The 25480-nt window shown below is 39.6% G+C and overlaps 1 protein-coding gene across 1 annotated transcript in view; it reads left to right on the top strand.

Moving 5' to 3' along the window:
- Positions 1-25480, top strand: part of usp43a (ubiquitin specific peptidase 43a) — a 102269-nt gene that overhangs the window by 52052 nt on the left and 24737 nt on the right. Inside the window, exons 7-11 of the mRNA XM_046410587.1 lie at positions 11509-11677; positions 13812-13923; positions 17833-17936; positions 21749-21826; positions 22019-22148. Coding sequence (XP_046266543.1) covers positions 11509-11677; positions 13812-13923; positions 17833-17936; positions 21749-21826; positions 22019-22148 — 593 coding nt within the window. The remainder of the gene's footprint in view (positions 1-11508; positions 11678-13811; positions 13924-17832; positions 17937-21748; positions 21827-22018; positions 22149-25480) is intronic.

Below are 25480 nucleotides of genomic sequence, written 5' to 3' on the forward strand. Positions count from 1 at the left end.
AAGAAGCTGCCAGATTGCCTAGTAAGAACCATTTCACTTGTCTCTAGAGATAACGCCACATGTCCAGTTAAAATATCCTTTTTGCATGTTCTCCAGCTCCTCTTCTCTTGTTGTCTCTCCTTTTGTTTGTAGGGTCAACAGTGACAGATGAGCTCTGTCTTATTACACTCATAAAATAGAGACATACAGGTATGAGGTTGAGTCAGACTTGCATCATCACTGCCTTTTAAAACCCTTTTTGTCTGTGTGAGACACGGCAGAGTGCACTACAGATGTGAGAATGAGGACAAGTGGGCCTGTAATGACACACAAGCAAACCGGCTCACTGAATCTGCTCTTGAGGCCCTTTGAGGTATCCACATCACTGTATCTTGTTTATTTAAAGGACAGCTAATTTTTGTATGAAACATTAGCATAACTAGCATAAATACATGTGGCATCAAGGTTATCTGAAGGTGCAGAGCAGGGGTGTCTACTTTGAATTACATGGTGTGTTTACCAGGCAGGCGCTCTTGAAGGAAAGGATACTAATGGTTGCGTTGTTGGAAGCACTGGGACCTAAAAGTCACAATAACATGAGCTCTGCTGCTTTCTGTCTCTTGTGAGTTTATGAAGGTACAGCACTAAATTGCTGTAGTTGCCCTTTAAATGTGTGTCTTGTGCTGCCTACTTCTCATGTCACAGGTAGACCTCATTGAGATTTCATATGCTCCAAGAGTTTCTGTCACTGGGTGTCTGCAGGCCTTGAAAAGTTGAATACATTTCCCTTTAAGAGTAAAAGAGTAAAATCTTTAAAGATTTTAAGATTAAAAACTCCCATATTACATTTACAGATATCTTTATATCTTATGTTGCCTACTGTAAGCAGTAAATGTTGGTGATCTCAGGCAGACGTCACACAGAAACACATGGTTGCTACAGTTTATTAAACACACAGGAGGTTGTTCCATTTTATCTCTCTGTCTTTTTTTGTGGAATTTTCAAGCCTGTAGCAAACACTAGACTATTCTACATACAACATACACTCTCTGTTATTATTGGCTGCGGTAGCTTGCTTGTTCATTTCCTTATAATTGGCAAGTGTTGATTTTGGCAAACACTTAAATGAACTTCAGTAGATTAATCATTTTTAATCCATGTTCTGCTGCATGTCTGGCTCCATCAGGGATTATTTTTATATACAGCTATTAAGTATTGAAAAAAATGTGACATATTAATAGATAACTAGATTGACAGATAACCAAAGTGGACAGTGTCTGGGGAAATGGATTTAACTGTGTTTTACATGATATGAAAAAGGTCTCAAATTTAACTTAATGAACCCTGCAGAAACCCTGTTCAGTTCATCAGTTCAGCCATGTGAGAGAGGAAACACCGTAAATGAATCAATTTTAATGAAAGTGATAATCTTGTAGTGACCCTGGCAGGTGAGCATATTTTCAAATTCAGAATTCGTGTTCGACTTTCATTTATGTCAGTTATACTTACAGGGTGAACATCCTGCAGAACATTTTACCTACAAAGTCAGAAACATGGAGAATAAACTTTTTAGTTGATTGTTCTAATTTTTTTCAGAACGTTATTGGATTGTGTAAAACGTGCATAAGAAAAATGCCTGTCATTCCTAATGAGTTTATGAGAAAAACTACAGATGTTTAGACAGCTTCTATTCAAATTAATGAAGCATGCATGAGCATCCTCATCTCACAGTAGATGGATGACAGACAAGCTTTGGTGTTAAAAATTCAGTCGTTGTTTTATTTGTTTTATTTTTCTTCACTGTGGCAGCATGTGTGAACGCTCTTTTGTCTTAATGGTGTTACTCTCCTCCCGCTCCTGGGCTTCTGCAGGAAAACAGGGCCGCAGACCTGTCTTACCATGTGAGCAACAGCCTTCAATCTGTAACAGTCCTGTCACTTCTCCTGAACTGAGAGCGATGTTTAAAAGCCACACAGCAATTACTTTAACATATCAGTATCAAAGTGTGAAAGGGCCTTTACTGAGTCATATTACCACTGTGGGTGTGAGGTCATTAAAACGATCTTTGTGGGTTGCCAGTTAGGCAAGTTGCGGTTAGCCTTTCGTCCACCAACCTACTGCTGAATGAAACCTTTATGGGGGTTTTGTTACCCCCGAAGAAGACTGACATCAATAATTCACACACAGAGCTCAAAGTGCTCATGAAAAATGAAGACTCTTCACTTTCTCAATGGGAGGCGTCTCTATTGTCTCTTCACACAGTAAAATCAGTGTCACAGTACAGAGAGGGTGAGCTGACACACACAGTGTGCTTTCGCTCACAAACATTCATGCTAACACATGCATGCATGAGCAAACACACACACACAATACACACACAAGTGAAGTAGGTAATGAATCCATTAGAATTACTCTGGAGAGTCTCGTAAATACATGACCCTCAAGAGGAAACCTTTCGCTGAGCATGCACACACACACACACAAGCAAGCACGTACGCACACACACACACACACACACAGAGACACACCATACATACAGATACACGCGTGTAATGAATCACACTTTAGTGCTTACTGGTATAGGTGACTTCCATTCTTGTGAGCAATCTGATGAGGATGATGATGATGATGAATAGTCCTTACCTCAGAAATAATTCATAAGATCGCAGCAGACCAGACTCCAGGATGTCATAACTCCATTCAATGGGATTTGTGTAGCGCATGAATTTATACAAGCATTAGTGATGAGGCCTCAGTGTGTCACTATGGAGATAAAAGATGATGTATGGTAGTATTTTCTGCATAATTTCCCCTCAGGAGGGAGGGTGTTGGTATTGGTGTGTAGACAGTGTAATACAGGGCAGGTCTACACTGAGCATAATTACATTTCATGGTTTGAAGTGTTATAGCTGTTATACCTTCACTTGATTTTTCATTTGCTATGTGTGAGCGTGCCTTGTTGTGGGAATTTTAAGGGGTAATATATACCACAAGTTTTACATTTGGGCATGGACATTCAGAGTGGCAGATGTTGAATATAGTGTGCTCATTTGGAAGTATAGAGTGATTGTGTACACAGCCAGTGTGTTTTCAAAAAAGCCTGATCAGTGTACACTGTTTTGTGTATTGAGGGAAAGTCTTTTTGATTTTGTCCTCATATTGTGTCAGGCAGTGCAGAGGTCTCTTCCTCAGACTAAGCAGCCCTTCAGCTACAGTACTGCTACTCTCCATCACGTATTTTGTTTTTGCAGCATCTGTGAAAAAAATAAAGCCCACTGTCGCCTTGACAGATGACTGCATGGACCAAATGTAATGAATAAAAAAAAAACACAATTCACAAGACAACCTCCAGAGTTTGTTGTTCCTAAGAGGAGATGTTCGTTTGTTTGCAGAAGACGCAGACATTTATGAACTAAAGTTTGATTACTTTTGATTCATTTTGTCTTTGTGTGTATGTCTATGTGTATACTTGTTTCCAGTTTTGCACCTACAGTTTCAGCTTTCATTTCTCAGTATTTACAATCAGAGACTTGTGTGTAGGGAATATATTGAGCAGTGATGTGATTATCTGACCACCGTTAATCTGTGATCTGTTCTCACTGAGCTGTAGCCGCAGTTGAAAATATCATCAGGAGGCAACCAGCCAGAAAATCAATGATGTTCTTTTCTTTGTCCTCACTGGAGACCCCAAGTTTTCATTGATTATCAGCATTAGGTGTGCATCATATGGGAATATGTTATCTTTTATCATGTTAACTTCTCTTATTACTATCATCAACTCTCAATATTAACCTGTTAATCATACATGGCGAAATATACACCACATAAATATGTCACTCTTATAGAGGAAGTTAAATTTCCTTACATGGTAACTGGAATGAAGTGGAATGACATGTAAAGATAGCTAATTTGTCTCAGGTAATGATGTGTTTTTCAAAAATCCTATGGAAATTAAATTATATTCAGAAAATTGGATTTGTGTGGCAGCTGTAATTGTCACAGAGAATTACACTTTTCTCAAGATGATTAAACATGTAACATGAAACCAACAGTGTGCTGGCTCAACAACCCTTCACATGTCTCATTCTGTTGGCTGATCATTTATGTTTGTGTTGCGTTTGTTTGTTCGTTTTCAACACCCCAAGAGAATTTTTTTATCAATTCATAATCAATCATAACTCATAATAAAGAAAGTCTGCAGTGACTAATTAATTAGCCAAGACAGAAGAGGGGAACATATTAAAAATATATATTATAAAATGAATATCAACTATAAATAAATACATTTATCATAAAAGAAAACACAGGAGTGCAGTGGCATATTCTTCTACGCAAGCCACATACACTTTACACATTCACACAGATTCAACCGTAGTCTGGTGGACAATGTGTAATAAACTGGCAACCGTAACAGAGAATTTAGCCTTAATGTGTTCTCAGAGAGTTTAGATCAGCACGTAGCAAAGCATCAGTCTGAAAGTAGCCACATGCTAGCGTCTCTGTCCTCCAGGGTTGTTTTTATCTCAAAGCCAGCACAGCCTTCCCATTTGAGGTCACTTGACAGCTGTACATTGACTTTAAAAAGGTTTAACGGAGTTACTTGGCTCAACTCTGCTCAGAAATGCACTTTATGTACTGTCCTCTGCAGGCTGGGAGAGAGACGAGGGTGTACGGGCTGAACATGTGCTCCAACAGCAGGAGATGGTAGTGAGGATGAAACAGAAATAAGGCAAATTACCACACAATAGAGCTCAGACATGCAGTAGCATGTGCCGATGATGATTTTCCACTGTGATATGATATCATTACACTTCCTTGCTCGCCCTACCGCCTCCTGATCCTCTGTGATCCTGAAAATGATGTTTTTGCCACCATGATATTGCAGCTCCGGAAGTGAAGGCTGCGGAAGACGCTGCCGCTGAAACACACGTGTAGAAGCCTGACCTGATTGCAAAGCCTGAATAATAGCCACCAACACCAGAGCTGGAAAATCCTGTCTCATGTATCGCAGAGCTCTGTGCAGCGTGTTGTTGTCTAATAAGCCATCAAACTCATGGATGTTTTACTCAAACTGCACCTTCTGGGTTGCATTTCACATGTTGTTCTACCCGGAAGTACCATTCCCACACCAACGCATTCCCTTGCATTTACTGTGCTATTTTCAGTCAGAACATAATGGAAACAGGACTACAGCCATGCTAGTGGTTTATTAGAGCTAATGTTAGGTAGATTTCTTTTTCTTTTAAAAACCTATTTTCTTCAGACATAGTCATAGTCAATGTCTTTGTTTTGAGATTTGAGTTATATACATTTTTATGTGGCTTTAGATTTTATTTTGACTGGGTCTGTCTGGGTTAATGCTCTGCTGGCCCCTCCAAACTTGACCAGCAACTGATTCGCCTGTTCATAGAACTTATTGCACTCCCAGAAGGCTGCAATTATTGGTTCTCCCAGCTGATTCCTTACTTTAGCCAAGAAATTGGTGGCTACGAGGTAGAAACACACTCTCAGTGAGCGACTGGATTCTCACATTTCTTGAAGTCATTTTCAATCTACTCCTGGTGTGATTGTAGCCCAGCATTGCTTTTGGGTGTTGTTAGCTGAAAAATTGAAGGAGCAAATCTAGCCATCTTGCCTTGCCATGCTGGTAGTCAGTCGATGGTCATGTCTTCTTTCTACTGACATTAATCTGGGGTGTCCACCTTGAAACTTTGCTGAAAACTTTAGAATCTTTAGATCTTCAGTGCTGCCGGACTGAAGATACTGTAACTGTGTAACTAAGATACTGTGTAACTAAACATTCTAGCTGTGGAAGTAGCAATAACATGATATTCGTATTTAGCTCTTGTGAAATAAATCGTCCAAATCATCTCTTCTTAGCACCCTGATTCTTGGTTTGTCCTTTTCTTTCCTTTTGTGTCTCCTCCACATCCCTTGGTAGAGGAAATGTGATACTAGGAAGGTGAGTAGGAAGAGGGTAATGCTTAGGGATCCCAGGGTGTTCTGCGTGGGTGCATGGTGAGGATTGATGTGGACCTACAGTATGAATAATGAGTAGTGGCTCATTTAATAGCTTGACAAAAGGCTTAAAACATGGAGTAAAGTATGTTTGCCATGTTTTAGAGGCAGTTTGCTGCACGTTGTTATAACCCACTGTATATTTTAGATCCTGAGAACTGGACTTCCCTGACTTTATCAGCAAACGTTCTTGGGGATATTGAATCAGCACTGCTCCCAGGTACAATAATGAGGTTTTGCATTTAGAGGAAATGGCAGCAATAGGTCTCATGATGGAAAACGCTAAAAAATCAATTATGTCCAAAGCGCCACAATTGCACCCTATTTCACCCTCAACAATCCAGGCAATTTGCACATAAATAGAGTGATAAAGCTCTGTAATGCCGCACGAAGAAAAGTACTTCCCACTGAATAGGAGCGCAGGGAAGCTTAGTGTGCTAACTTTGTCCTATGTTCACTTGGTGCCCTTGAAATTAAAAAGTGAAGGCCAGGCTCAGCCACCTGTCTCAGAATAATGGAGATGTCAGTCAAGATTTGAGTAGAATTTGAGGGTTGCCTGCACAGAGAGAGACCAACTTTACCAAAAGAAAAGTGTGGAGATGTGTGTGCGTGTGTGTGTGTATGTGTTGTTTGTATGTTAAAAAAGAATTTGCAATGGAAGATGTTAGAGAAAGGAATTTCTAAGTGGAGATCTATCACAAGTCAACTAACACCAACAGCATCTATGTTCTGAGATTAAAAATATCAAGGAAGCCCTGGGTGAAAATTGGGCCTTTAAATTTTGGAAAAGAAAAAAAATTTGGAATGTAATATAACGAACTAAGGAACAACTAACACATGTAAACATACTGCCATGCACATAAATTGACTCATACTGAGACAGAGACATCTCACATGCTAATTCAACCTTGCAAAGTACACTTCCTGTTCAGTTACATTAAGGCAATTACAGGTCGCCTAAAGCAAAGTGCAGTGCAGAAAAGCAAAAAATATTCCAGGAACATTCACAGGGGAACTCTTGCCCCTCCAGTAGATTTCATCATTTAAAACAACCCAAAGAGAATGAAGACAGAAAGAAATTTGGTGTGTCTACACATGGTGCTCTGATCGTCACGACTGCCTCTGGAAGTCAAATTTTCAAATCATCTGGGAAATAACAGTTACTCACAACTCCGCTGCCTTCTGTAGAGCAACACAATTGGTTTACAGATGCCCATCTGAGTGCCAGCTTGAGGGCTTCAACAAGCCTGTTAGGATGAAACCTACAGTATAACTCACAACACACCTTAATTGTGTTTAAATGAACCAGTTGGCAGGGCAGAAGGCACAGGATGAAGTTTGTTAGGAACACTGCGCTTAATGACTGCCCTGACCTCAGAGTCACGCTTTGTTATCGATCATTTTGTCCTCAGCCTCTCTTTCAGTAAGTGGAATAAGTGGAACAAAATTAGTTCATGAGGAGGGGTTCTGCTCATGATACAGGCATGTTAACAATACTGTCCCTGTCTGCACTTTATGGCTGTCTCAAACATTCCATAACAGGACCATGTTCTGGTCGGTGCTGCTCCTTGTTTCTTTTTTCTTTTTCTTTTTTTGCACTATGTATAGTCCTGTGCAGTATGCATTATGCATTATATATAGTCTTCAGTTGGTTTGCACTATGTACAGGTGTATTTAAATTTTAGTGTAGCACCTGGTCCCTGGAGGAACACTGTCTAGTTTCACTGTTACTGTAAACAGCTGAAATAACTATAAAAAAGCCTCTTGACTCTTGACTCGATATTTACCATTTTTAGCTTAGTTATTCACAGATATAAACAACTAAAATGTTCAGCGTGGTGTTTTGGACTGAGCGTGGCATGTCGCTGAGCTAATGTTTGAGACATGATGTAAGTAAATGCAAAATGCCAAGAGCGATTCCTATAATTGCAACTTTGTTTCTCTCATGTGTTGTTTTCCCTTCATATGAGCAGACACCAGGGCTTGAGACAATATTGTGCTTTCTGATAACAGCACAGAATGACAAAAACAAAAGAGCGGTGGGAAGATGAGCCGGATGGCAGAAGAAAAAGGTAAAAGGAAAGAGAAGAAGAGGACGGCGTCAGGTGTTTTTAGTTCCTCCCCTGCTGCCTCCCTAATCTGTCATTTCGCTGTCGGCCGAAAGCTCAGCTGCTTTACTGTCACCAGGGGCATTTGTGGTCAGATGGCTGTTAACTGCCAGTACCTCTGGTTTGTCCAAGCCCTCAGCCCCCTGGGTATTTTTAGTCAGGCGTGTGGTTTGTACTGACAGGAGTCACTCATTTGGTCTTGAATCACTTGGGAGGAGTGTCATTTCCAGTCAGCATGCCAGAATCCTCTATTTTTTGTTTTTCTCGTTTTCTATTTTTACGCATCAGTAATGAACAAACAGAAATGTTTGGGGAATAAATAAGACATCAGTGTCAGGAGACTTTTGCCTCTGGTGATTGGATTTCTGCAGAGTAATGGACCCATCAAGAGAACAGTTGTAAGCAATGCAGAGAAACAGAGATATTATATAACAGAGACCCTGCAGGAATTTATTGAAACTCTGTCATCCTAAAAATGTTCTTAATCAGTAACGCTAAGTCATTCTGAAACACATATACTTTCCTCATATTTCTCACAAGAATGATGTTTTCGTCTCACATTTAGGTGATAAAAGTCCCTGAGATAGATATACTCTATGTCTGTGTGAAAAGGTACTATACTCCTAACTGCTTTGAGATATAAGAACAAGTTTTTGGAATATACATAAGAGCACCGTCTGTCCTCTCAAGCACTTTAAATCCCTCATCTCACAAATTTGAAACACACCCACAATCTTCCTTTGTGGCAGTTATTGCAGTCTTGGCTCCACCGTCAGTTCCTCGCTGCTTCCGTGAGGCTGTCGGCGTATCTTCTTCAGGGCTAAGCTGTTTAATTAACGCTGCCACGCTCACCACCTCCAATCTCAAGAGCAGCTTCTGTTTATCGTCTTGTCTCTCTCTCTTGCTACACCCTTTCTGTACCTCTGCCTCCTTCTCCCCTCAGTTCACTTGCATTCACTTCAGTCTCAATGTTTATCTTTTAATTAAAAAACAAGAGATTACAAACAGATTCCCTCCACAGCCATGACATTGTCATAAGAACAACAAACTGTTGAATACCAAGCTAACTGATCATCAAACCAATGCATTTATGTCGAACGCTCCTCCTCCTCGTTGAAGTCGTGTTGTCTCTGTACATTTTTTCAAATTAGCAACCGCTGCTCTTTCCTTTTTCATCTCTTCTCACTCTACTTTTCTCTCTACTCTGGTGTCCTTTCTTTTTCTCTCCTCCCTCCGTCTTTTTCCACCCCACTAACACCTCCCTCCGTCTGTGGCTCTGCTCTGTCCATCTCAGGAAGAGGAGGTGAGAATGAGAGTCTGGCAGGAGGTTCTCCCAGTGCGCCCGGGACATGTGGGCGAGATCACGCTATCCGCCTTGCACGAAATATTACTTTCTGGTTCTGAAACTACCCACTAAAATACTTGTGCTGTTAAAACAGGGCTGACGTGTTTTAATGTTGTTCAACCCTCAATCCTTTCATTCTCTATTCTGTGTTTGTGTATTTTTTTACCTAATGTCGTGACCTCTCTGTTCCTTCCAGTGTTTATGAGAGGTTTCATCTGGTGTCTGAAATGAAAGTTCTGTAGTCACAATTTGCATATGAAATACTGAGTAATGAACGAGTTAATCGTGCAAGATAACATCAGGAGTTGCTGTGCTGTTTACAAAATGTCTGATCTTTTACTTTTCAGCCTCCCAAGAGAAAAAGTTTTCAGAGCTAAAGGTGACAGAGAAAACAGAGTGAGGGAGTGACTGAGACAAAGACACAGGAGATGAATTGGCCATCTAAAGGGCAGACGATATGCATAAAATGTCACATCGAGAGGCTCCTGTCTATGATAAAAAAGCATGTGACTCAGTTGCAGTTTGGACAAACATTAGTCAAAGCCAAAGTCAGTAGTCCACACTTTTGCTTTCACACGACAAATCCTGAGGTGTGTCTTGAACTAAGCTTACTGCCTGTGTGTGTGTTAATCTGTCTGCTTGCTTTTTTGAAGGCGTTGCATCTAAACTTTACATCCAGCCAAACTTGCTTTCCTGTGTGTGTGTGTGTGTGTGTGTGTGTGTGTGTGTGTGTGTGTGTATACTGTATGTGTGTGTTTAGGTTTATTTTGCATGTGTGTGTGATTTTAGAAGGAGGCAATGATTAATCGCACAGCAGGGTTCGAACAAGCATTGTTTAATTAAATCCTCTGATGATGTCAGTTTATGTTCCCTGGGAGACAAGAGGTTGGGCCTTCTCTATCCCCTCAGCTATTACCCCCTATTAATCACAGTGTGAGTGTGTGTGTGTGTGTGTGTGTGTGTGTGTGGGTCGGTGTGAGAGTGTCTGTGTCTGATTCTTCTTAAAGCTCCTCAGGCTAAATAAGAATCAAAGGGCGAGTTTCGTATAATGGAAATATTCTTCAAATGGTTTCACTTCACATCAGATGTTGCTCCTTGCAAAGCATTTTTTTCTTTGTGGCACCCAGAGCTGTTGTGTAACCCTGGTTCATTTCAGTCCTGCCTCCCAGCTTGATAGAAAAAGCTTTTGATATGAGTAACACTTTAATAGAAAAAGTGCTCGATCAGGTGTGACATTACTGCCTCTCTGCCTGCAAATTTGTTTGTTTTATTTGTGTGAATGTCTGTTTAAGTATATAACACAGCCTTACTTGAACTTTAGCATTAAAAAATTATCCAGAAACTGAAAACATGCAGCAACTTTTGCTCATGTCATCCAATACCACTCTTTTCAAGTTAGACACACAGATTCTTCTTACAAAGCTGATGGATTTGTCGAGTACATCAGCACAGCACCAGGATGCCTGCACATTAACTTTCTTCAAGATGATTCCGTGTGAGAAATGTGAACAAGCTACAGAAAATTATGGCCAACTCTGTGGCAACAGTTTGGGGAAGGCCCTTTTCTAATCCAGCATGACTGTGCCCCAGTGCACAAAACAAAGTCCATAAAGACATGGTGGGATGAGTTGCAAGCCAGGCCTTTTCGTGGCTCAGTGCCTGACCTCACAAATGTTCTTCTGTATGAATGAGAAAAAATTCCCACAGAAACACTCCAACACTTCGGGGAAAGCCTTCCCAGAAGAGTGGAAGCTGTTGTAGCTGCAAAGCTGTGTATGTATTTAGAATGCAATGTCATTAATATCCCTGTAGGTGTAATGGCCATATGTCCCAATACTTTTGTCTCTATAGTGTATGCATACATATTACATTGTATTAAAGAGTTGTAGCTTTTTTGGCTTGTTATTACTTAGGTAAAAAGATGAGAACTGTAAACACGAGGTTGACAAGAACAGATTGCTTTATAATAGCTGTCGTTGAAAATGATTGGACTCTAGCAGATTGAAGGTTGTTGATTGTACAAAAGTCTTTATTGATCCACTCCTTTGTTCTGCTCAGGGTATCACCACAGCCTCCCATCCTCCCCCTACAACTCTACAGCTGGACCTGATGGTCAGAGGTTACCTCCATCTGGCACCCTCTCCTCTGAATACCTGAACCAGGGCGGCTCCACAAAGGTCCTCCTCCTGATCTGTAACACCGCAGGGTCTGGCCAGCAGGCTGTCAGGTGAGCCCTAAGCTGACTGATTTTCAGGTTGTTGTTGTTGTTGTTTTCGTTGAGCTTATTTCGTATGCTTACTTTACTCAGCTGTAGAGTTAAAACTTCATCTTGTGAACAGGTCCTGTTCAGTACACAGCAGCAGTTATCTAAGATTTCTTTTATGAGATTGCATTTGAGATGCAGTCTTACATCTTACTGTATCACGTACAGCTGTGAGACACCTTAAACAGCATACCTCCTTTATTCTTTTCTCCTTTAGTCCTCCAATGCTGTCTCAATGTCAGCATCCAATTTCTGTTTGACTTTGACCTGTGTATTTGTTACACGAATGCCACACCGGCTTTATTGAACTTGTGCAGCTTAAGATCCAATTCAACCTGAAGCTGACAGTGTGGAATCCTGAGTCATACAGTGTGCTCTAAATGAAGCACCTAACCTGTGATTTTTTTTAGTGATTCCCAATATGTTATTCTAACAAGGGTAGGCAGCATCATTAAGTTGCTTAACACCTTAAATGCATCTAATGTACAACAACAGTAGTCGAATCAAATAGTGGAAGTTACAGTAATTCTGCTTCAGCTGGATGAAGGCTCTTTGTTCTGTTTGACAAGAAATGCCTCACGAGAGCTGAATAAATTTGCATATCAGGAAAGAAAATACTAAGATCAGGTCTACCTCCTCAGTAATGACATTGTTACTGTAGGCAACATCGCAATATTACAACACTGTAAAAGGATCCAGATTTTTATACGATAACACATTGTAGAGTCTGTTTAGAAGTGAGAAAGGACTTCAGCACCCAGTCCAAGTTAATGCATTTTAATTTCACAGCTACTTTAAAGATTAATCACTAGATTACAAAGGATCGCAGCTAAAGCAGGGCAGATGTCTGATAGTCCAGATGAGCTTCCAGTTATTCCAGTGAAAAGCTTTACATTAATGAAAACATTGGTGGCACATCTTTGAACAACATTTGATTATTAGAAGCAGGATTATATTTGATTGCATTTTACAGCTACATAGAAAACCTTTTGTCTAGCAAACAGCTGAATAATTGAATCAGAATTGTAAAAGTGTCCTTCGGTGGGTGAATTTAAATGGTATAGTTTAGTAACATACTGTAGATTCACACATCAACACTCATCTGTTCATGTTTTGCTGCAAGTATTTGTGTTTTTAAGTGTGAGCTTTTATTGTGTGTTTTTAGTTCAGTTTAGCCAGTGTGCATTCTGCATTAAGTGAAACTCATGTGGATAGCCAAACATTGTAATTATTGTACTCAGAGACCACAAACAGCATCATCACAAACTACTGCCAAAATGACCATAAAACTGAGTCAGAACCATCATAACAGTCATGAAGTTATTGGATTGATTTCTATAAATGACTTCGGTGTACTTCATAAACTTGCACTGAAGTGTGTGTGTGTGTGTGTTATGTAAGTCACCCATTCATGTTAATAACAAAAAACCTTTAGAACTTTTATGTTTATGTGCTTATATTTAAAAATTCTGTGAAACATCCTTGCATACTTGACAAAAACCTCCATCATGAACTTCACACACAGTATAATAGCCTCTGATTCAGTCACTGCTCTGAGGTCAGTGAGGCACAAGCCTTGAGTTAACCTAGAGACAGAGAACACATTATGAGGCACTGATGCACCGATGATATACAGACGGCCCCTCATCCCACATGATGCCACTTCAAACTGTCAGCGCACAACGCCAGGCACTGACAGTGAAGCCTTGATGCATTTCACACCTGACAGCTTGACAGTTGTGTTGATGACACAATAAGTTGTAGAGACCTTTATAGATACTTTATTGATCCCGAGGGAAATTCAAGAAAGCAGCACTTTCCCTACTTTGACTAAGTCCGACCTTCTTGGAAATTAATTTATGATGTGTTTTAGTAGTCTTGAAGACTTGCCAAGTTAATCAGTCTCAGAAGAAAATGCCAAAGATCTGATTCATGTAGCTGAAATATGTAATAATGAACTTTTATACAAATAAGGTTCCTTTGCAAAGAAACAAACTTTATAGCTATAGCATTTTTTTTCTTGCGCTTTGTCATTCTTTCCCTTTCATATACTTCTCCTCTCCTTCCCTCTCCTCTCCTCTCCTCTCTCCTCACTCAGGTTTGGACCTCCATTTCTCATGCATGAGGACAGGGGCATCTCCTGGGACCAGTTGCAGCAGAGCATCCTCAGCAAGCTCTATTATCTGATGCTGAATGGATCTCAGGCCCAGGTAAAGCCCCACACCCCCAACAAACCAATAACATGTCACCCACTCCATTCTGTGTCCTGCAGCCTTTGACTCAGGGGTTCCTGGACATCTTGACTCCAGTGGAGCAAATTAAAATAGCAGTGTGGAGCAGAGAATTATCAGTTGCAAGTTCAACTGATCAGTTATCATTGAAGTTGGGTTCTCTGTATTTAAATTAAATAGTATCCTTTGTCTGTTTGCAGTTGAGCCTATTGTAAAAATAGAGACAAAAGTTCTGCCAGAATATGAATAACACAAATCCCCATTTACTACTGAATAATAATAAGAATATTTAAATTGTCTTCATTTGCAATCTGTACTAATGGTGCTGTAGTGTAGACGTCACAGCTTCATTCCTGAATTAAGAGTTACGTGATTCATCCTGTGCTTCTGAAGTGTTGCATGTTAAAATGCACAGGCAGAAAATGCATAAGTGATCTGTACACCCTAAGCCCTAAACCAAGGCTCCACTCTCAAATAAACACACACACATATACACACAGTCATGCACACACACACACAAACACTGTCCCTGTGGCTGGTCTTTGAGTTGCCATAGGCAACGCCATGGTGACAGGCAATATTTGCGGTAGCCTCGTCCAGAGCTCTCAGCTTTCAGCTTTATGAGACAAAAAAATGAAGAGGAGGAGAAGGAGAAATATCAGTCTGTTATTTAGTGATCACTGTCTCAGTTTCTTAGTTGCCTCCTCAAAGCGTATCTGGCCAGATGCAAACTCACTTAACCTCCCCTTGCCCTTTACTCTTTGTTCTTAATTAAAACAATCCACATGCTCTTTTGGTCTTAGATTGTACAGATACTTGTAGCTGAAAAGGTCATTAATATCCAAAGAGTGCAGTTTGTTGTTGCAATTTTGAAAGGAGAAATTTGATCTACTGTAATAATAAAAGGGCAAGAGCTTGCTGTTATTGGTGTGTAAGGAAACAAATAATACACAATAACATAACCATGCTGTTTATAGTCTTCATTCCTTTGAGTGGCGGCAAGAGTGTGAGTACTTTGCAGCCAATAATTTCTTGTCCTTGGTTCTTCATTATGAGGTGTTTTGGCGCCACCCAGAGGTTTGTTTAGCACGATGCAACTTTCAGCTCTGGGTATGGAAAAAGAAGACTTAACTTTGGTGTCAAAAACCCTGATGAATATTCAAATTGGAATATGAGCGTTAATGCATTAGATTGTGTTCCGAGTACTGTGTATGGTCTGTGCCAGATGGCCAGCTGATGAGGTGATTTGAGAGTGAGAGGAAAGGTTTGTAAATTGGATGGAAGGTAGAGTTTTTTGTTAATGTGCTAGACAACTTCCATATGTGCTCGTTGTCACCAAGCCATGGCCAGTCAATGGCTATAATAGCTCAAAGAGGTGAAATGCTTTACCTTAACCAAAGCGTTCCTGCTTCAGAGGCTAATGTTGAAAAATTTATATCAGATTAGGTGAAATTAGATTTTCAAGTAAAGGACCAAATGTTTAATGCTGAAGTTACAGTGGCTTTTTCCTTTTTCAGAATTTTGTCAGAAGTACCTTTTGCTCTTCATAGTAAATATTGAATCAATGATGAAAACAAATGCCTTTGAGGAAGAAATAATAATTAATCTATGGGGATAAATTACATTTTTTTGTCTTTGTTTTTATTTTACATACGCAGGCCTGAACACTCATGCACAAACAAGACTATTACACAATTGTGTAGAGGTCAGAGCGAGGGGACACTCAGGCAGGAATTATAAGCAGTTAAGGGTTGCTCAAGTGCACCTCAGCAGTTCCCAGGAGGTGAACAGCACTTCTCCACCCACCAGTTCACACTCTGACTCGACCCCCATGGAATGAGCTACTGCAAGCCTCATAATTTAATTCTCTTTTTTTTAATTTTCTACCTTAATCCTTAACGTAATATACCTTGTCTGTTGTTGCACAACATTGTATTATCGGCCATTCAGTGCATCAGGATTTATATATGCACGAATGTTTGTGTTTTATCACTTCAGCTTTTACATTCTCTGATATCACCGTTGAAAATATTTGAATTTTAAGATTGTGCTTGTTTTTGATTTTGTTATTATTGATATTTTGCTAAACAAACCAGAAGTGAAATTTAAAATTTTCTCAGATACTTAACTTTGAAGAATTTACCTCCCGGGTGTAAACAAAAGAATGAAGGAATTCTGTTCAATATCAAATCAATCTGAGTTCTGTAAGATTTTGTTGTTGATCAGCTGTGAGAGTTCACCCAAAAGACTCCTGGGTTTAATTTTGGATCCGAAAAATCTCCCCAAATTCCAGAGTGATTGACAGACGATAAAGATGACAACAAGCTGTGTGTGTGAATTAGTACGGTGTATCTTCACCTCTTTCTTCTGGATTTATTTTCATATGCCCAGAGTTTTGGACGGTATGCCAACATCCAGCATCCCCACAGTGTTTTCACAGCTTTTCTTCATTATACTGTAGATAGATAAGGCCGTCTGAAAGTATGGTTGCTCAGGCCCCTGAACTTGCTAAAAAGACGGTGTCTTTTTCTGTTTTTGATTCTGACTTTTTGACTAATTTATTCCTCTTTATGCTCTGCTGCAGTTCCTATAGTCCAATGGCATCCCACTCAGAATGAGCACATTAGCAACCTGATTCTGCTCTGCGCTCCCTAATAACTCAGTCCTCTTGTCCTCTTGTCCTTGTTGCTGCATCAGTAGAGGGCTTATTATCTACCTGTAAATTTAATTTTTCAATCTAAGTGAGGAGTCGGCAAGACAACTTGACCAGTGAGGGGTGCTGTGCGCTTTATGCTGCTGTAATGATGTGGATCAGTCCTGCAAGATTCAGCCTCATGTTCGAGAACTGTTCTCTTTTCACAGCACTTCATTTCAAGAGTTGTCCAAATTCTGAAACTTATAGGGGTGTTTTTTTGGTGTTAATTGTGAATAATTAAATAAAATATTTATTAATAATTAAGTCAATTCATCTTAAACCCTGAGTTTTGCCATTATTGTAATTCTGTTAACTGGCTAAAGCACACAGTTGCTTTGTGAAGATACCAGCTGTATTATATCTCCCATCAGGACACTGTAATCACACTTCTTACATCTCTGTCTCACTCTCAAACGTGAAGATACTATCCGACAGAATCCTGGAGTGTTATTTATGCAAGATTGCATTCACCTTGTTGTGCCCTCAGAGACACTGCTGTGGTATTGACAGTAATGGGTAGCTTCCTTGATTCAAATGCATGCCCCTTACAGTGTGCTGTTTGCTGAAGGAAGAAATGTTTTTTTAAATTGTTACAGCAGAGACTATGAACAGCTTCACACACACACACGCACACACACAAAGAGCAAAAGTAGATTTTCTGTTGGGCATAACTATGAGGGAGCACTATAGTCTGGTTTATTGTGATTTAAACGTGCTACAGTAAAGACATTTCTACATTGATCAACCGCCCATGCTGTCACCTCACAGCATGAGGGTTCCAGACAATTCCCCAAAACATGCACATTAGGTTAACCGGCTACTCTGCATTTCCCCTGTGTGTTTGTGTGTGTGATTGTCTGTCAGCCCTGTGATTGACTGGCGACCAGTCCAGGGTGTACCCCGCTTCTCGGCTGTAGTGACTGTAGCCCCCCGCAACCCTGATGGGTAAGCGGGTATAGAAAATGGATGGCTGGATGGATGAGTCACACCTGACTGCGCACTGCTGCTCATTAGCTTGGTGCTTGAGGATGTTGGTTAAAAATCAGTGTTCTAAACCGCAAGCGTCTCCACTGAGTTTCATAATAAGGAAAGCTAAATAAGCTTGTTCAGGAGACTGTTGGCTTTGTTTTTGGAGTAGCAGCTTTCTCAGGACTTAGCTGTACTTATGTGTATGTGTATCTTTGTCCCTGCAGAATGCTGGGCTGCTGTTTAAGATCAGAGTTGTGGGGGGATCGGCAGCGTACAGTTACCTGTCCCCGCAGGACAGCAGGCCACTGTACCACCCTGCAGTTGAGAGGTAAGTAGACACTGATGTGTATACTCACTCAAAGAAAACAACATGGTGTGTTGTACTGTACACCTACACAGTCACACAGTCATGTCAACATGCTAATACTGTGTGGTCAGTAACATATTTATTGCAGTAGGGGTGGGCGATTTCGTCCTCAAATAGTACCACAGTATTGAGCTCTCCTGGTGAGATAGTTCATACTCAACTGGGTGCTTTTGCTTGACATGGTGCAACAATTTGTTGTGTTTGTCTTCAGCTGCAGTCTTTAATAATGGCATGCCTACCCTATAATACAGTACATACATACATACATGTGCTGAAACACTGATCTCTACATGTCCCACATGGCCCACATGGCCTTGCAGTCTTGCGGTTAGTAAAAACACCAAGAAGAAAACAATAAATGATATAACAACCCATACAATCCATTTCAATGGCCATGCCATATTGATGAATCATTGCCAATGAAAGAACAGTCATCTACAGCAGTAAACACACATACAAATCAGACTATTAAGGCTGAAATTGAAATGTCTACCTGAGCTCACATTCAGGCCCATGGCAGACAGGTTTTCTAATTCATTAGACAAAAAGCTACAATGAGCTCTAAGAGGATTACAGGGATGTGAGTATAATGATATCAGTTTAATAGCGTGATGATACGGCCTTTATTACTTACCAGTATGTGGTAAAGAGAAACAAGGTGTGGCCATACAGCCAAGGAGCTTAGTATAAATCTCAGGTGTTGTTCTGCTGAGCCGCATTGAAGGTCAGACCTTCCACAAAGGAGCTAGGAAATTAGATGATCTTCTAGGTTGTATTAGATACTCAGTAGGTGTGTGTGTGTGTGTGTGTCTCCTTTCAGGCATTTGCGTTGGGCCTTTTGTGTGAACATATGTCTGTGCCTGCCTTTTCTGCAACCACATGCTTGTCAGTCAATGCTTTATTTTATTCAGTGTTTATTTGTACAGCATAAAGTATGTAGCACTGAATTATTTACAGCCCGTCCCTGGATAGACATTTAACATGCGCAAAACCCAGCAGGAAAATGTAATGATACAGAAACAGCAATACAATAAGATTACATTAAAACTTAAAGACAAGCACCAAATGATTCACGACTGTGTGAAAAACTTTTTCAGCTTCACTCAGCAAGCTATCATGAAAGCTTATGAGGTTCCATACTTGTTAACACACTTTTATTTGACAGAGACTTAATAATTCATTAGCCTTTTGTCAATCATTATGACTTGTGGGTGGTTTGTCAGCTCAGCATGTGTAAAGCTGCTTTATGCTGAATACATGTTCACACTCCTATTTTAGTTAAGGCACAGTTTTATTGAGATTTTTCCTTGGATGATAGTGTTTGTACTGCCTTTTCTATTCTTGCTTTTGTATGCCAACTTTAAAAAAAAAGGTTTCAGTTTGTTAAAGGATTAGTTCTTTCAAATTACAAAAAGATGTTGTCCCATATATCTGTAGCATCCTATAGCCATGCTGGTAGTTTCCTGTGCCAGATTTTATCAAATTGTCATAGATGGTATCACACAAAAAGCAATCATGAGAAAAGAGATTAGCTAATCAGTCTCACACAAGCAGGGAGATTTGTGGCCGAATATTCAGAAACTATAGAAACCAGCTCACATAAGATAGAAATAGACATACAGCTGAAAGATAAAGTAGACAAGTAAAAGTAAACATAGACTTACTGTTAAAACATTAAAAAAATAGCTATATGTAAAAAGAAATAAACAAAAGTAACAACATATAATTTGTATGTATATGTCATTAAAACGAAGGCAATCATGGAACCTCCAAAGCAATAATACTGAATGGATGCTTGTTGGCCTGTTAGCCTTTGGACTTTATTTCTAGTTGTGTGTGGGCTTGCTGCTGCAGTTTGGCTGAAGCCTTTTTATGCATTTTAGCATTTTGCATTTCTATTTTAATGATTTTATTCTATACATACTATCAACTATACAACTATATTTCTTATTTCTGCTGCTGTCACTGTGCAAGGTACAAACTAGTTGGCAAATCCCTGCCTGCTTGAACTGTGTGATGAGGTCAAGTTATTTCTGCATTAAAATGATAAACTATAAGGCACAGTGCATGATTTCCATGCATGTCTAATATTTTCAACGCTCTCAATATTTTGAATTTAACTCTGCAAGGAAAAGCGGACAAAATATATATGGACAAAGGTATTGGGACACACCTCTTTATTATTGAATTTAGGTGTAGTATGGGGCCTTCATTCAGGGTTTGGGCTTGGCCCCTTACTTCTAGTGAAAGGAAATCTTAAAATATTTTAAAAATCTTATACTTCCACCTTTGTAGCAACACTTTGTGGAAGGTCCTTTTCTATTCCAGCATGACTGTGACTCAATGCAGAACGCAATGATGAGTTTGGTGTAGAAGAACTTGACTGGCCCGCACAGAGTCCTGACCTCATCAAACACCTTTGGGATGAACTGAAACGGAGATTGCGAGCCAGGACTTTTTGCCCAGCATCAGTGCCTAACCTCACAAATACTGTTCTGTATGAATGGGAAAAAATTCCCACATTAACACTGCAAAACCTTGTGGCAAGCCTTCATAGAGCTTATAGGTGTCATAACTGCAAGGCTGTCTGTGTATTTAGAATGTGTCGTCAACAAAGTCCCTGTTGGTGTAATGGTCAGGAGACCCAGGTCTCTGTCACTTGCCCTAGTATTTATTGTAGTTTAGGACTCAGGAAACATCCACTTCAACAACTCAATGAATCTTAAAGTAGGCAAAAGAGTGAATTGAAAATGGGTGAGTTATTCCATGGGATGGCTCTCTGGAAAGTGTGGTGGTGACACCACCAGAGATGAAGTTTCTCATTCATCCAGATGTAATTATATTTGCAGCTCCCATGTAAAATATAAGTAGATTCACATGTGGAAAGAGAGAAGAGCATGAAATACAGTAGTTGGAAAATCAGCCAATAATATATCCAAATTTGGTTTATATTTCGTAACCATCTTTTTGTAATATTGCTTTATTGATTTCTTCAACCTGCCTGGACTGTGTTTACATGATCTGTAAGCCTGAAGTCTTGTACTAATGCTCAATAGGTTCAAGTTCATGAATTAACCATGTTCACAGAGAACAATTACATGACCTAACCTGAGTTCTACTGTGAAGATAGAATGAAACTACTACGTAATCAGAATTAGCAAATATTTGTCTCTGCTAGAAATCTCCAACTGTCTCCATCCATAATACAGATACTTTGCAAAATCAAAGAATGATTTTTTGACATGACTCCAAAACATCTACCTCTGGTAATTTGTCATGTTCTCGGAAGAAGACAATAACTTGTGCCCATAGCATTCAGCCTTGTATCAGTGCTGTTTGGCTGTTGAATACTAAAGCTGTTTTGTCTTCCCTCCTGAGATCAAAGCCATGAAGCTAAGCCTTGTAATACAAGCACAACAGCCCTCACTACGTTATGACCCAAAATCAGGCACTTGCATATTAACTTGCATCCCACCTGTACCCAGTGCCACTCTGAGTAATCCTGTTGCCAGTGTGTGAGTGAAATACAGAGAAATAATGAAAAAAAGCACTAATAAACATTGGTCTCAGACAAACATAAAGTCTCAGGTTCACTGCCTCCTCAGCAGGTTCATTTATTCTCTGCATGACAGCAGCACAGAGCCTCCCTTGGTTTTCTGGTTTGATGGTTTCAAATTTAGTCATTACTTTTTACTAACATTGACTAAACTAAGACCATAGGATGTGCATTTAGATTTAAAATGGAATGTCACAGTTTTTCTCTTGTCTTTTAGAGTTCTGAAGTTCTGTGGCCCTGGGGGGCCGCCCCATGTGAAGCTTATCATTGAGTGGGATCACAAGACTAAAGAATGGTACGCAGTGTGCACAGACGTTTTAACTTCTATACACACTCGAGACCCAGAGCAGTGATTTATGTCTGTCAAAAGAAAAAGAAAAAGAGAACAAAAAAAACACACTATTCATATAAAGTAAACACATTTCAGCAGCTGAATGGGAGCAATAAAACCTGTGTGTGTGCGTGTGTGTGTGCATCCGTGTTTCAGTTTGTTTGGCAACATCCAGGAAGAGGTCGTGAAGGATGCGGAGAGTGTGAGGAATCAGCAGCAGCAGCACCTGCAGCAGCACAGCTGTACCTTGGATGAATGCTTCCAGCTGTATACCAAAGAGGAACAGGTGAGACAACATGGCAACAAAGTAAAGAACATAAATCATTATTATGAACTAGTACATCCAAGCAATCGTGTTTCTTGTCCAAAAATCACTTTGTATTCTAAATTACAAAACTGACATTTACTTTTACCTTCATTTTAGGGGTTTGTGTTTCTTTCAAACTGAGTTCAAGCTGAAGTATTCTAGATACACCCGCTGATGAGATAATGAGATCTTTCTTGTGTTGTGTGTTGTGTTTATAAAGGTTGTAAAGTGGCAAACTGCAGTCACTCTTGGAGTCAAATACCACCTTTTTTCTGCATTGTATGACTCAGCTTGGAGCCACTTTGTTTATTTATTTAGTTCTTAATGTCAAGAGCTGTGGATAATACCTGAAAATACTGCTTAAATTACATAAATAAACTTTGATGTAGACCTGCCTGAAATCAAGCCAATGGAGTAAATGCAGTAACGAAAGTAACTTTCCATCACCAATGATCTATTCATTGTGGACTAATCATAGCAACGCGCGCGCATTTGTTAATGGTGAGTAACAGGGATTCATGATACATCCAGCATTTATTTATGCATGAAATCATCTTAAGTCATGCATTAATAATCATTACCAATCATGGACTAATACATTTGATAATACACTGACAAAAAAAGCAGAACCTGTTTCCCACCACAAATAACACATGCACATATACCCTGCACACCATTTAAAAGAGTCTGAAACACTGTTTCAGTGTACTCTAAACTCCTTTATCAGTTGATGGATTTCAGAGAAAATGACTGGTCAGTTACCAGTTAATGGGTGTCAGGCTATTGAAAGCAAAGTAGCCTGCACTGACAGTTTCAGAGCAACAGAACTCATTCAGTTCAACAGCCGGTGAGAGTCATCAACTGGATTTCGCTTTGTTGTTGTTGATGATCAGTCTGAGACCCCTCCAGACAGGAGCAGGTAGCTGGGATCTATCTGTTGAAGTACGGTGGTTTATCCTCTCTTGCTGCCTTGCTAAACCTTTATTTTGCCTCTGTACACCTGTCTCTGCTCCTGAATGCTTCTTCCTTTTCAAATGTTAGCAGTCTGTGTGTAGGTGTAAACCAGGCTCTGTCATTGTCATGACTGTGTACACTGCTCCTCCTTCTCACAGAAATTGATACGTGACACCACAGTCTTTTTGTATTTTTGCAAGTTTTACAGAACTACAGTACAAAGTATTTGGACCCACAACAGTTTTATGAAGTGCTCCCAAGCCTATGGAGTAATGTCCTTTACACAATCATGTGTTTTCACAAAGTGATGAACCTCACGTGTGTACATAGAACTATGTGGAATTGAGACGTTAAGAAACACCTGTATACGTGTGGTCAAGGGCAAAGTACACCGCATAGGAGGTTACTTAACTGCCCAAAAGTACAAAGTGATGAGTGATGTAGTTTATGAAAGTCACTGATCCTCTGCCTATGAAATGCTGGATGGATGTTTACCATGTTTGCAGGCACAGAACCAACTGCACTGGTTAGGATGGGACCTGGGAATTTGGAGAGCTCCAAGTTAATACACAGAGCTTGGCCAACACTCAAAGAACATAGAGAACAGTGATTAATCATACCTAAAAAAAAAAAAAAAAAAGCAAAAAAGGGGAAAACAGGCCAAAGGCTGTGAGCTATATAAGAAAAAGAAAACTCAACTTTATGAGAAAAGAAAACACAAACATGGCCATAACTTGTAACACAGTGTGTCAGGAAATAACAGAAAAAATTAATTCTGGAAACCAATAAGAACAAGAGAAGATGATATTACCTTGGAGGGTAGGAGATAAGCAGCTATCTTGAAGATGTTCTGGGAAGGAAGCTGCAGCTGTGTGATATGTTTTGGTATGACTACAGATTTTTCTTGCACCCCTCAAAAATGTGATGAATATTCAGAGTTTTAGTGACTGCATACAGCCCTGTTCACAGCGAGTTTATTGACTGTAAAAACATCACTTCTATCGCCTCAGTTACTGACTGAAATGAGCCAGCAGGAGATGAAGTTGCAGTAAAATAAATAACAGCTGCACAGCAGCAAGTGCTCAAGTGCCATGCGTCAGCTGCTTCAAGTCCTGCATGAGTTTATCAGCTAAAGTGTAAACAGACTGCTGGTCAGATCTAAGAAGCAGCTGCTCATCACTCAACATGTATTCCTCTTATCAAATACTATTTTTGGCATATTTAAAATGTATTTGATGAAAAGAAAACCTGACTGAAACAGTGAATGCAGAAAATGTAATGATTTCTGCAGTCATTACATTGACTGCAGATTTTTGCAGTTTTATTGAATCACCCTTTAAGACAAGACAGCATTTTTTGTATAGAACAATTCAGACAGAGCAATTCAACATGCTTTACAGAATTAAAGGGGACATAATTACAGAGATTTACAATTTCAAAACAAGGATAAAAGATTGATACATGATACAAACATTTTACAAACAAAAATTACAGTAGTGTGTGGGCAATGTGAAAATGGAAAATTTTTTAACTTACACTTAAACTTTGTTAGCTTCTGGCATTGTCTGACATCATCTGGGAGGTTATTCCAGTTTTTTGCTTCCTGAAAATGAAATATCGTTTCACCATATTTAGTTCTAACTCTTGGAAAAACCAGGAGGCCCATCACAGATGTCCTCTTCACATGGCACAAGCACTTCTGAGATGCATTTGAGTGTTTTATAGTCAGTTCTCTGAGTGAGTAGATATTTTAGAACTGGAGTAATGTGGTCGTACCTTCTGGTTTTAGTCATGACATGAGCAGCAGCATTCTGAATATGCTGAAGCTGTCATACAGCTTGTTTTGAAAACTCTGTGGGCAGACTGTTAGAGTAATCTATTCTGCTGGAAATGAATACATGGGGTCTTTTTAGGCCTTGTGCTGAGATTATTCCTCTGACTCTGGCAGTGTCTTTTAGATGATAAAAAGTCGATGAAGTTATGGATTTGATGTTGCTTTTGATAAAATACACGCTATAACCTTTATTGTGAATTGGAATGAAAGGACATAATATATAACCTAAGTTCACAATGTGAAACATCACATTATCTGAATGTTTCTTTGGTAATATAAAGTTAGTTAGCTTAGTTAACATAGTTAGCTAGTTTTGGACTTGTCATTGAATTTGCTGAAAACAAAAAAAGAGAAGGAAAATTTCACCCAAATAAAGTATGACATGATATAAACGTTAAAATAGTGAACTGGGTCACTGCCACCAGTGCAGACAATTTATTTAGAGTAAAAATCTCTACAAGACAGTCAAGTACCTATGATGACACCAACCGACCTCATTCATTGAGGACGAAAGTGTCAGCCT

This window comes from Scatophagus argus, chromosome 2, assembly GCF_020382885.2.
Source record: "Scatophagus argus isolate fScaArg1 chromosome 2, fScaArg1.pri, whole genome shotgun sequence".
Taxonomy (NCBI): domain Eukaryota; kingdom Metazoa; phylum Chordata; class Actinopteri; family Scatophagidae; genus Scatophagus; species Scatophagus argus.